This window comes from Ailuropoda melanoleuca, chromosome 8 (genome assembly GCF_002007445.2).
Source record: "Ailuropoda melanoleuca isolate Jingjing chromosome 8, ASM200744v2, whole genome shotgun sequence".
NCBI lineage: Eukaryota > Metazoa > Chordata > Mammalia > Carnivora > Ursidae > Ailuropoda > Ailuropoda melanoleuca.
Window position 1 is genome coordinate 61802132 of NC_048225.1, and position 12025 is coordinate 61814156.

Here is a 12025-nt window from a genome sequence, read left to right on the forward strand (position 1 = left end):
TATTTTTATTTTTAATTAATTTATTTTTATGTCCTCTTTCAAACTAATTTTTGATATCTGACAGGACCAATTACCAAGTTGTTTGTTGTTTTAGGAGAGTGTTGGTAATTCTTGGGCTTTTGCTCTTCTAGTTGGGATTGTGATGGAAATTGCATTGCATCTATTGATTATTTTGGGGAGAACTGATATCTTCATAATATTGAGTCTTCCAATCCATGGACATGGTGTATCTTTCCATTTAATTAGGCCTTCTTTCATCCATAAATTTTATTATTAATTATACCGAGTAATTCTCATTTTCCAATCTAACAGAATTTAACATGCATTTTGTTTACTTTCTCTAGAGTCCCACAGATAGTCTTTGAATTCTTAATATTTAATTACATTCTTCTCTTTGTGCAAAAAGTTTGAGAAATAATTTTTGTATCACCTGTAAAGAATATGATGCCAATGTCGTAAAATATTTAACACGTGAGACAGCATGGGGAAATCAGACTACGTGCTTCTCCTAAATTGTCTTCACTATTTTATGGGAAGTTTATTTTTGTAAGACAATATATATATATTGATGCCAAGTAGAAGTATTTTTGACCTTATATGCATGGTGCTTAGCAAATACTAAGTAATTCATTTATAACTTGAATTATCCATCACTCATTACCCTCTACCTTAATAGTACAACTAAAAACTGACTGAAATGAATAATTAAGTAATTATTAAGTAATTATTAAACAACCTAACATTAAGTAACATAAAACTGAATGTTTTAAAGATGACTTTTCATTTTTCATTTTCAGAAAGTCTGCTTACAGAACAAAATAACTTTTTTTTTTTTTAAGATTTTATTTATTTTATGTGAGAGAGAGAGAGAGAGAACACACAGAAGGAGAGTGAGAGGGAAAAGCAGACTCCCTGTTAAGCAGAGAGCCTGCCTCAGGGCTCAATCCCGGGAGCCCAAGATCATGACCTGAGCCAAAGCAGACGCTTAACTGACTGAGCCACCCAGGCTCCCCTACCCTAGTATTTTTCAAGAGAAAACAAAGATAGTATGAAAAACTCAATATTTATGCCAAGTAATAAATAAGTATTTCTGACAGAAATGGAATGGCTATTGGTTCTTCACCCTATTCACTGTGGAAGGCTCAAGAACTTGCCATATCAGTAAACAGAATCTCCTGGAAAAATAAAAAGTATTCTCAAATATTAGGAATAATCTGAAAGAACTAAAAATTACCTGTAGAGTACAGTTCATCATCCTTATTATATAGTCAAACTGTTGATGGTCTAATATAGCCCGGTTTTGCTGGACATGTAAACCCAGCTCATCAGTGAGACACTGTCTTGCTGCCTTTCCTTTAAGGGCTCTCAATGCAGCTGGAAGGGTCTGAGGACAAGAGAGGCAGAAGTGAACAAAAGGTACCAATGGAAAAAAACAACATTCAATGGGTGACACTAAAAATTCAAGTAAACCCTGTAAACCATTTAACAGAGATACTATAATTAAACTTCCAGAAAAGAGCAGATTTGCTATTAAGAACAATTATAAAATAGATGTATAAGTAATTATTTTTATTTTGTAAGCCAGCATGAAAAATAAGAATTGATTTATGTAATAAGTTAAAAAACATTAACTTCACTTAATAAAAAAATTCAACAAAACTTCGGTTACCAAAACACTCATGACACTTAGATACCTTCTTTGAATAACTGGCCACATCTCTGTGGCAAAAACAGAAGGAAAAATTAAAATGACAAGAAACACAGGTGATTTTATACTTTTAAGTCAGTTATTTAATCACTAGTCAGTTTTAATTTATGACTAGAAAATTCTACATCTCCTCTCACTTCAATGTAATAAAGAAGGAAAAAGGACTCAGATTAACAAATAGAAATGTCTACATTTATGCATTAAAATTCTTTCACTTCATCACGCAGAAGAATGTATCTCTCAGTTTGCCATTTAGAGCCTAGTTAATGTACTTTATAAAAAATAATAACAGGCTTATTTAACTTTGAAAACCTAAAAAATATAGAATAAAGGAGCAAATAAGAAGGAAGGGAAGAAATCTGAGAGTAGGAGAGTATAACATTGCTATAGGCAGGTACAAAAAGCAGGATGTAAAACCTGAAAGCAAGAAAAGCAAAAGGAAGTCTATTATAATACTTCAAGCATAAGAGAAAATGGAAACCAAAAAAAAGTCAAGACCTAAAAAGGCTTGGGGTCATTTACAATAAGGGTAAAAATGTTACTTTTTTCATGCTTTAGCCTCTTATAATAGACGTTCAGAGCTATGACAAGTCACTAAGATTATATTATGTTTAACACGATTTCTTAAAGAAGGCAAGAAAATGTGCTTTAATGAGGCACATTTAAGTTGAATACCACTGTTTTTATAATTCATTTCTTATTCTGACTAGATTCTTTGCAATAAATAAAATTATATTTAAAATGTTAAATTTCTAAGTAATATCTCAAAATAGGATTTATAGAACAATGTTTAAAAGTTTCAGGAAAAAATCACTATCAATATTTCTCTGGTAGCCATATAACTAGACATGGCATAGATTTAAAATCTTAGACACAATTCATTTAAAATGATGAAAACAATGAAAGGACACTTGATTAGGAAAAGAGATGCAATTAGAGGAGAGGTCATTTGGCAAGCTAAACATGTAAATCTGAAAGGGAAATGATGAACGCTTACTTGGGAAAGAAGGCATTTTATTACCTTTTCAGTCTCCAATGTTTTATTTTCAAATATGAATGAGATGCAATTTCGAACAACTTCCAATCTCTGTGCACTGTTGAAAACTGTTGTCACCTTATCCATTATCGAAACTAGCAGAGGAGTATAAAGACGACACAAATAAGTTAAACACCTTTGGCAATTACAAAAGCAAAGGGAATATTACTGTTTACAGTTTATATGGCTGTAACTATTTACATGACCAACGTTTAGAGTTTATTCTTTTCCCTGGTTACATGGCATCAAAGGTTTTCCACTTCATTACTTTGCTTACATATTTACGTTCTGAAATGTCAGGCTAGTCAATGGCTTCTTGAGGATAATTTCACAGGATAGATTCCAATGATAAACTGAACTCTTATGCAAATTAATTCATACTGCACAGTAAAATTGTATTGAGCAAAAGTAAACATCCACTTTTAACTTCAATTTTAAGCAAACTGATAAATGTTTGAGGTACAGTATCATGACAAAAGTAGCTAATACTTACATGTGACAGGACTACTAACAAAAAAAGAAGCTGATATTTCTAAGATATTACCAAAGAAAAACCACATACCACAAAAAATCAGATTCTACAAATTTGAGTAGAGGTGACCTGAGAAAGCACTATACAAAAAGAGAAATGATTATGGCTCAAGAATTACTATATGGAGTGATTTTTTAGTCCCATGAACTACGTACCAGTCACTTTTACCATAAGATTGAATAATTCTAGTCTAATATATAGGCTAGAATTACTTAAAATAAATTTACCTTACTAAAAGAATATTAGAAGGATATAAATAAAAGTAGTATTAGTTAAATAAAAGTATACTTTTACCAAGACCTTTACTATATCATTGGTACAAGAGACGTAGTATCAATAATTCTTAAGCCAAAAAGAAAGACCCCTTATATAGGTTTTTCTTTTTTCTTTTTCTCTTCTTATTTGAGTATAGTTGACACACCACGTTACATTAGTTTCAGGTGTATGACTTGGTGACTTGACAAGTTTATACACTATGCTTTGTTCACCACAAGTGTAGCTACCATCTGTCCCATTACATAGTGATTATAATATCATTGACTGAATTCCTTATGCTGTCTTTTCTTTAAGATTTTATTTATTTATTCAAGAGAGTGAGACAGAGCAAGAGAGAAAGAGCACAAGCGGGGAGAGGGGTACAGGGAGAGGGAAAAGCAGGCTCCCCGCTGAGCAGGGAGGCTGATATGGGGCTTGATCGCAGGATCATGACCTTAGCCAAAGGCAGATGCTTACCCAACTGAGCCACCCAGGTGTCCCCATGCTGTGTCTTTTATTTTTGCAACTTATTCATTCCATAACTAGAAGCCTGTATCTCCCACTCCCCTTGGCCCATTCTGCCCAAACCCCTCCGTCCCTGGCAAGCATAAGTTTGTTCTCTGTATTTATAGGTCTGATTCTGCTTTTTAAGACCCCTTTCATTTTATGGGGGCTCTTGGAATCTAAAGACATAATCCTTTTACCTCCCTTCATACCTAAGAAGAAAAACTATCATATCTTACTTATTAACATCCCTTTCATTTCATCAATACAAACTCTTATATCCTTCGAATCATTTTGAAACTTTTTTACTTTGAATAATACTACATAAGCTCATGAGAAGTTACAAAATAGTAGAGAGAAGATTCATGCCCTCATCACTTAGCTTCCCCCAATGGTGATATCTTACCTAACTACAGTGCTTTATCAGAATCAGGGAATCAATTGGCACCATATAATTAACTAGACAACAGAACTCAAATTTTACCAGTTTTCTTCAAATCATTTTTAATCATGCAACATTAATATTCTGCATGACCATGATGGTTAAATAGATTATTTCACATGACTCTTCTGTATGAAATGTTCATTCTTAATTGTGTGCTCTGGGGCTTCCCACACATGTAGGTCAGTGGAATAGACTGAAATAGAGGGGCACCTGGGTATCGCAGGCATTAGGCGTCTGCCTTTGGCTCAGGGCGTGATCCCTGTGCTCTGGGATCGAGCCCCACATCAGGCTCCCCCGCTGGGAGCCTGCTTCTTCCTCTCCCACTCCCCCTGCTTGTGTTCCCTCTCTCGCTGGCTGTCTCTCTCTGTCAAATAAATAAATAAAATCTTTAAAAAAAAAAAAAGAAATCAATCTATATTTAGAGTAGGAAACTTCTTGGAGTCTCCAAATAATACCATGTACTTTACTGAGCAACATCTTTAACCTCTGTTTATAAACTTTTAACTCTAAAATCTCTTCACCAGTATTTTAAATTTTCAGCAAGCTGTTAAAAAAAAAAACCCACATTTTCTGGAAATAAGTCTGTTTCCTTATTTGAGAATTACTTGAGACAATGGCTTAGTTCACTCCCAGAAGAAAGTTCTTCACTTGGAGTTACTGATACTTCAGACTGGCCAAATCCCCAGCTGTGGTATTTTAATACTCACTTTCTAACATCTGATGACAACTCTGGTTTAAGAGTACTTGACTTCCCAGGGCTTCCTTTCTAAGGCTTTAGCTTTCCAATGCTAGTTTCAGCCAATCAACATTACTCTGCCTCCTCTGAGGAATGTGTGGAAACTAATTAACCTCTTAAAATGTGAATGCCTCATAAGGTGACAGAGCAATTTTACAGTCATGAGTGTCATGTAAAATGAAACATTCATACCTTTTAATTTCAGTACAAAGAAAATCCTGATTCTAATCAACCCAAATTAACCAGAAAGTTGGACAGGGTCCTGTATTCATTCATTCATTCATTCATTCATTCATTCATTCAGGTTTTACATGCAGGGCTAAATACTGAGTCATGTGTACCTCTCTCACTGATTACAATGAGATACTCTACATGCATCTAAAGAAAGAATTTGATGTGGATTGAAAATGAGGAAAGTAAAGAGATTATACAAAGATAATACTGAGACAATTAAGGTGACAATTTAAGAAAGTCACATTTTAAACAAACTTCTCATCTGTCCATGAGGGTATTTAAAGGAAGTACTCACCTAGCTTATGAATATTAAAGTTACATAACTCCTTCAAAAGATAACTATTTACCCTAACATGTCTACCTTCTCCGTCCTCTTCTCTATGTGAAAATCCAATCAACACTTAAGTAAAAGCTATTAATTCCTAGGGAAATAATGGCAAATTAATATTGCTATGTAAATATAGAATGACTATACTGTTATCCATTGATAATAAAATTACACTCACTTCTAGGTATGATAGAGCAGTTTGTAGCAAACTAAAATTCCTACCAGGAATAATTACAGAAGTCAGATAAAATGCAAAATGATCTATTTAAATATATCAGATTGCTACAGAAGCACAAGGACTGGAGGACCTAAAATTCCAGAGAAGGGAAAAGAAGCTAGAGAGTGAGTTAACACACACATCCACTTTTTGCCCTAGGAGATTTGCCAATACTGGGTACAGACAGGAGGCTGAGAATCCAGGCTTGATTCTGGCAGATGGCTAGGCTGACCTGCAAAGTTCCTGGTGAAAGCTGTACTGACAAAAGAAGATGTGTGCTATGGTTCCTAGGTAAGCCACTAAAAGAACAATAAACAAATGTATAAACAACAAGTTAACAGAGATAAATTATGGGATAAAAAAAATTTTTTTAATCCAAAAGAAAGCAAGAAAGCAGTGGGAAACATAAAACAGGAAGATTAAGTAGAAAAAAACAACCCAGTAAATTACATTAAAGCCATTAATATACCAGTAACTATATTTACGTATATACAAGTAATATTAAATAATATAAGTAGCATAGTAAGATAGACTGGTTTCAAAAAAAAACCCTCCACATGCTGTTTACAAGAGGTGTTCATAAAATATAAGGCCCTAGAAAGTTGGAAAATAAAAGGATAAGAAAAGATAAACCATACGAACACTAAGCAAAGGAAATCTGGTATAGCTATATAAACATCAAAGTATACTTTAAGGCAAGAAGCATTATAGAAACAAAGAGGAATATTTCATATGATAAAAAGATCAATCACTGGGATGCTACAACTTTTATAAATACATTTGCATCTAATAAATCATCTTCTATATGAAAAAAAATATGGATAGAATTAAAATGAGAAACAGGCCATTCTACTATTATCACAGGAGACTTGAACACATCTCCCTGAATAGCTGAAGGAGAAGAAGAAATAAAAATCAGTAAAGACAACTCATAGAACGGCAAAAAATATTTGCAAATTATTCTCTGATAAGGGACTTGTATACAAAATATAGACAGAATTCTTAGGAATCAATAATAAAAAGACAAGTAGCCCAATTAAAAATGAACAAAGGATCTAAATACACATTTCTCCAAGAAGATATAAAAATGGTGAATAAGTACATGAAAAGATGCTCTACAACATTAGTGCATATGGAGAAATCAGAATGCCCAAACATTGCTGGTGGGAATGTAAAATGGTGCAGGCATTTTGGAAAACTGCCTGGCAGTTCCTCAAAACATTAAACATAGGCTTACAATATGACCCAGCAATTCCCACCTAGGTATATATCTGAGAAAACTGAAGACATATATCCATACAAAAACTTACACATGAATGCTCACAGCAGCATTCTTAACAGTAGCTGAAAAGGAGAAACAACCCAACTATCCACCAACTGGTGAACTGATAACAAAATGAAATATACATACATATATACACATATATATACATGTATACTTACATACATATCCATACAATGGAATATTATTAGGCCATAAAAAGCAATGAAGTACTAATACATGCCACATAGATGAACCTTGAAAATATTATGATACAGATAGTCCAAGATGGCAAAGGCGTAAGAGATCTTAGTTTCCTCTGGTCCCAGGAATTCAGCTAGATAGCTATCAAATCATTCTGAACCCTGTGAACTCAATCAGAGATCTAAGAAAAGAATAGCTGCAACTCTACAAATAGAAAAGCAACCATTTTCTGCAAGGTAGGAGGTGCAAAGAAGTAAATCCAAGTGGATAGGCTGGAAGATAAGCTAGGGGGAGAGAGACTCTGTAAGTCGGCACCAGAAAGTGATATAGCATCGGAACCAGAAGTGGAGCGTAATCTTTGGTGGGACAGTGTAGTCTCAGGATCCCTGGAATCACAGAAAGACTGGGAGTGCCTGAATGCGTCAGAGTTCCCCGGCACTGGAGCAGGGAAACCGGCAGCAATCGGCGAGCCCAGGAGTGGGCTCTCAGCTCATGTTTGCCATATATCATGAACCATGGCATGGCTGGACAACAGCTCTCTGAGTCCAGGCCCAGAGAGCGACAAAAACGCTCGGAGACCCCACTTCTTCCCCTGGGAGGAGCAGTACAGGTGCACACTTCAGGAGTCTACAGGGTTTGGAGACACAAAATGGGGTCCCATGCGTCAGACAGAAACACACGGTCACAGGCTGGGTGACCATGGAGTGCAGATGGAGCCCAGGAAGACAGGAGCGATTGACTGCTTTTCCCTGAGGGCACACTGAGGAGTGGGGCCTGGAGCTTTTGGCTCCAGGGCTGGAGATTAGGAGGATGCCATTTTCATTCTCATCCTGTAAAAAGTGGCACAGAAAGCCTTAAGGGAACAAAAGCCACATAGAGCAATCCAGAGCCCATTACTTAGCCTGGCCCCCTGGCAAGGGTAGTGCAATTCTGCCCAGGGAAAGACACTTCAGAATCAACACAACATGCCCCTCCCCAAGAAGATCAGCAAGAATATCCAGCTAAGACCAAGTTTACCAATCATAGAGAACTGCAAAACTCTAGCACTAGGGGGAAAATAGTTAAGAATTCATGGTTTTTTTCCCCACGATCCATTAGTCTTTCAATTTTAAATGTTTTTCTTTTTCCTTTTTCAACCAATTTCTTATTTTATCAACTTTTTAAAAAATCTTTTTTAATTTTCCTTTTTACAGTTATATTCTATCCTTTCATTGTATTTAAATACAATGTATTTTTTTTTCTTTCTTTACAATTTTGGGATGCAGTTTCTTCTAACATATCAAAATACACCCAGAATCTGACCATGTCTGATCATAGTGTCTTTTTGTGTGTGTGTGTGTGAAAGTCTTTTTAAATTTTCGTCTTTACAGTTACATTTCATCCTTTCAATGTATTCAATTTTATTTTTGTATATATATAAGTTTTTCTTTCTTTACAATTTTGTGATGTAGTTTCTTCTAACAAACTGACCAAAACACACTAGGATATCATGTATTGCTCTGTTCTGTTCACCTGTTTATATTCCTTCTTTTTGCTTTTGTCTTTTAATTTTCATTTTTACAGTTACATTCTATCCTTTCATTGTATTTAATTTTATTTTTGTACATATATCAGTTTTCCTTTCTTTACAATTTTGGGATCTAGCTTTCTAACAAACAGACCAAAATACACACAGGATCCAGTGTATTGCTCTGTTCTGTTCACCTGTCTGATTATATTCCTTTTTTTAAAATTCTTTTTTATTTTTTGGTTTCAGGTCTCTTCTGATTTGTTTAGCATACATTTCTCTGGGGTTATTGTTGCCATTTTAGTATTTTGTTCTCTCATTCAAACAATTCTTCTCTGAACAGAATGACAGGACAGAAAAACTCATCTCAAAAAAGAGAACAAGAGGCAGTACAGACTGCCAGGGACCTAATCAGTATAGATATAAGTAAGATGTCAGAATTAGAGCTCAGAATAATGATTATAAAGATACTAGCTGGGTTTGAAATAGCATAGAAGACACAAGAGAATTCCTTTCTGAAGAAATAAAAGAACTAAAATCTAATCAAGTCAAAATCAAAAAGGCTATTAATGAGGTGCAATAAAAAAAGGAGGCTCTAACTGCTAGGATAAATGAGGCAAAAGAGAGAATTAGTGATATAGAAGATAAAATGATGGAGAATAAATAAGTTGAGAAAAAGAGAGAGAAACAACTACTGGATCACGAAGGGAGAATTCAAAAGGTAAGTGATACCACAAAGCGAAACAACATTAGAATAATTAGGATCGCAGAAGAAGAGGAAAGAGAGAGGGGTGGGGGCAGGCAGAAGGTATACTGGAGCAAATTATAGCAGAGAACTTCCTTAATCTGGGGAAGGAAACAGGCATTCAAGTCCAAGAGGCACAGAGAACCCCCCCCCCTCAAAAATCAATAATAATAGGTCAACACCCTGATATATAACAGTGAAACTTGAAAATCTCAGGGACAAAGAGAAATAAGAGGTCCATAACTTACAAGAGTAGAAACATTAGACTGGCAGAAGACTTACCCACAGACACCTGGCAGGCAAGAAAGGACTGGCATGCTATATTCAAAGTGCTAAATGAGAAAAATATGCAGCCAAGAATACTTTATCCAGCTAGGATGTCATTCAAAATAGGGGAGATAAAAAGCTTCTAGAACAAACAGAAACTAAAAGAATTTGTGATTACTAAACCAGCCCTACAAGAAATATTAGAAGGAATCCTTTAAGTGAACAGAGAGCCCAAAAGTAACATAGACCAGAAAGGAACACAGACAATATACAGAAACAGTGACTTTACAGGTAATACAATGGCACTAAATTCATATCTTTCAATAGTAACTCTGAATGTAAATGGGCTAAATGCCCCAATCAAAAGACAGACAGTATAAGATTGGATAAAAAAGCAAGAGCCATTGATATGCTATCTGCAAGAGACTCATCTTAGACCTAAAGACCCTTCCAGATTGAAAGTATGGGGGTGGAAAACCATTTATCATGCTGACGGACATCAAAAGAAAGCTGGGTGGCAATCCTTATACCAGACAGATTAGATTTTAAACCAAAGACTGTAATAAGAGATAAGGAAGGACACTATATCATAATTAAAGGGTCTATGTAACAAGGTCTAAAAATTGTAAATATTTATGCCCCTAATGTGAGAGTAGCCAATTATATAAACAAATTGGTAACAAAATTAAAGAAACACATTGATAATAATAAAATAATAGTAGGGGACTTTAACATCCCACTCACTGCAAATGACAGATCATCTAAGCAGAAGATCAACATGGAAACAAGGGCTTTGAACGACATACTGGACCAGATGGACTTCACGGATATATTCAGAGCACTCATCCTAAAGCAACAGAATACACGTTCTTCTCAAGTGCACATGGAACATTCTTCAGAACAGATCACCTAGTGGGTCACAAATCAAGTCACAACTGGTAACAAAAGACTGGGATCATTCCCTGCATATTTTTGGACCACAATGCTTTGAAACTGGAACTCAATCATAAAAGGGAAATTTGGAAAGAACTCAAATACATGGAGGCTAAAGAGCATCCTACTAAAGAATGAATGAGTCAACCAGGAAATTAAAGAGGAATTTTAAAAATTCATGGAAACAAATGAAAATGAAATCACAGCTGTTCAAAATCTTTGGGATGCAGCAAAGGCAGTCCTAAGAGGGAAATATATAGCAATACAAGCCTTTCTTAAGAAACGAGAAAGGTCTCAAGTACACAACCTAAACTTACACCTAAAGGAGCTGGAGAAAGAACAGCAAATAAAGCCCACACCCAGCAGGAGCAGAAATCAATGAAAGAGAAACTAAAAGAACAGAACAGATCAATGAAACTAGGAGCTGGTTCTCTGAAAGAATTAATAAGACTGATAAACCCCTGGACAGACTTATCAAAAAGAAAAGAGAAAGGACCCAAATAAATAAAATCATGAATAAAAGGGGAGAGATAACAATCAGCACTGACAAAATACAAACAATTATGAGAACATATTATGAGCAACTATATGCCAACCAATTAGGCAATCTGGAAGAAACGGATGCATTCCTAGAGACTTATAAACTACCAAAACTGAAACAGGAAGAAATAGAAAATCTGAACAGACCCATAACCAGCAAGGAAATCGAAGCAGTAATAAAAAATCTCCCCAAAAAACAGGAGTACAGGGCCGGATGGCTTCTCAGGGGAATTCCACCAAACATTTAAAGAAGAATTAATACCTATTTTTCTGAAGCTGTTTCCAAAAAACAAAAATGGAAGGAAAACCTAACTCTATGAAGCCAGCATTACCTTGATCCCAGAACCAAAGACCCCACCAAAAAGGAGAATTACAGAACAATATCCCTCATGAACATGGATGCAAAAATTCTCATCAACATACTAGCCAACAGGATCCTAAGAGTACATTAAAAGGATTATTCGCCACAACCAAGTGGGATTTATTCCTGGGTTGCAAGGGTGGTTCAACATCTGCAAATCAATCAATGTGATGTACTACATTAATAAAAGAAAGGACAAGAACCATATGATC

At 35.2% G+C, this 12025-nt stretch overlaps 1 protein-coding gene across 6 annotated transcripts in view; it reads right to left on the reverse strand.

Annotated features, from left to right (window-relative positions):
* SBF2 (SET binding factor 2) overlaps positions 1-12025 on the reverse strand; it is a 453500-nt gene that overhangs the window by 175166 nt on the left and 266309 nt on the right. For all 6 annotated transcript variants that reach the window (XM_034666548.1, XM_034666550.1, XM_034666549.1 and 3 more), the window contains 2 exons: positions 2730-2839; positions 1235-1384 (listed from right to left, as the gene is read on the reverse strand). In XM_034666548.1, the coding sequence (XP_034522439.1) occupies positions 1235-1384; positions 2730-2839 (260 nt within the window). The remainder of the gene's footprint in view (positions 1-1234; positions 1385-2729; positions 2840-12025) is intronic.